Source organism: Propithecus coquereli, unplaced genomic scaffold, assembly GCF_000956105.1.
Source record: "Propithecus coquereli isolate 6110/MARCELLA unplaced genomic scaffold, Pcoq_1.0 Scaffold12, whole genome shotgun sequence".
NCBI lineage: Eukaryota > Metazoa > Chordata > Mammalia > Primates > Indriidae > Propithecus > Propithecus coquereli.
In genome coordinates this window covers 879647-880835 of record NW_012136080.1, presented here as the reverse complement: position 1 = coordinate 880835, position 1189 = coordinate 879647, and the positions used below count along the sequence as shown (strand labels likewise).

Here is a 1189-nt window from a genome sequence, read left to right as displayed (position 1 = left end):
ACACACAGAGAACAGCTAGATGGAATGAAAATATATTGGCATATTAAGAGAATATTTGGTCCCGGCCTGTCAGTATTACAGTATTTTTCCTTTTTGCTATTAAAGTTCAGTGTTTAAGGCAGAGAGACCTGGATTTAAATCATGGTTCTGTCATTTAATTGGTCATGTTCTGTGCCTTCTCTGAGCTTCAAACAAATGAAAAGAATAACATCTTTAAGTTGCTGGGAATTTGTTGGGAAGAGTAAATAAAATATTACATTTAAAGATCATACCTCAGTGGCTGCACATAATAAATACTTTCTTAAGTTTCATTGTCCAGGTCACATAGATTTAGCCCAAATAGCATTATTTGCAATAAAAATTGTAATACAGGGGTTTTAACCAAAAGTACTTAGAGTCATGCAACCACATTTTGCAACAATATTATGGGTACAATTTTAGAAAACTTCATTTAGATGCAAATGCGTGGAAATACCTAAACAATCTAGAAATCATATAAATGCAAAATATATTTCAGGATTATATTTTACTTTATCTCCTAATATTTAACAACACACACACACACACACATGCAAACACAAACACATGTACACATACACACACACCATGGCCTGCAAGCCCTGGAAACCATCCTTTGCCCCCATATAAATGATACTTTGCTTGTCATTTTTATTTTTTAGTGGTTAATGAATTCCTGGTAATAATTGCCAGTTTTCCTCCACCCCCTTGTCCCCTGCTGCAAAAGATCTCATCTATTCAGAGGAAGATAATTGCAGAGCTGTTGAGACAGAAAAGAAATCACTGCATCTCACCACTGTTGTGCGCCTCCAGCTGTGAGGCAGAGTTGACAGCAACCTTGCATAGCGAACAGTAAAGAAGCCGTTTTGCCTTTTCTTCCTCAGTCTCCGTGGAAGGACAGGAGCTATTGCCAGTGGCTGTTGTGGGGCTTTTTTCTACTTTAGAGGTGATCTCAGTTGTCATAACACTGCTTTTGCGGATTTCCACAGTTGTTGTCGTTGATATTGCTGGTGTCCCTGCAGTACCGTCTGCATTCAAAATAGCATAGGGAAAAGGGGGGGAAACAGTGGTATTATCTTTTTCTATTTGGAAATGTATCACTAATATTACATTCTGCTAATAATGATAACAGCAGCTAGCAATTGTTGTTTGTCAACTATGCGTCAATCAT

At 37.4% G+C, this 1189-nt stretch overlaps 1 protein-coding gene across 1 annotated transcript in view; it reads right to left on the bottom strand.

Moving 5' to 3' along the window:
* ZNF385D (zinc finger protein 385D) overlaps positions 1 to 1189 on the bottom strand; it is a 326722-nt gene that overhangs the window by 14446 nt on the left and 311087 nt on the right. Inside the window, exon 5 of the mRNA XM_012663586.1 lies at positions 813 to 1046. Within this exon, the coding sequence (XP_012519040.1) occupies positions 813 to 1046 (234 nt within the window). The remainder of the gene's footprint in view (positions 1 to 812; positions 1047 to 1189) is intronic.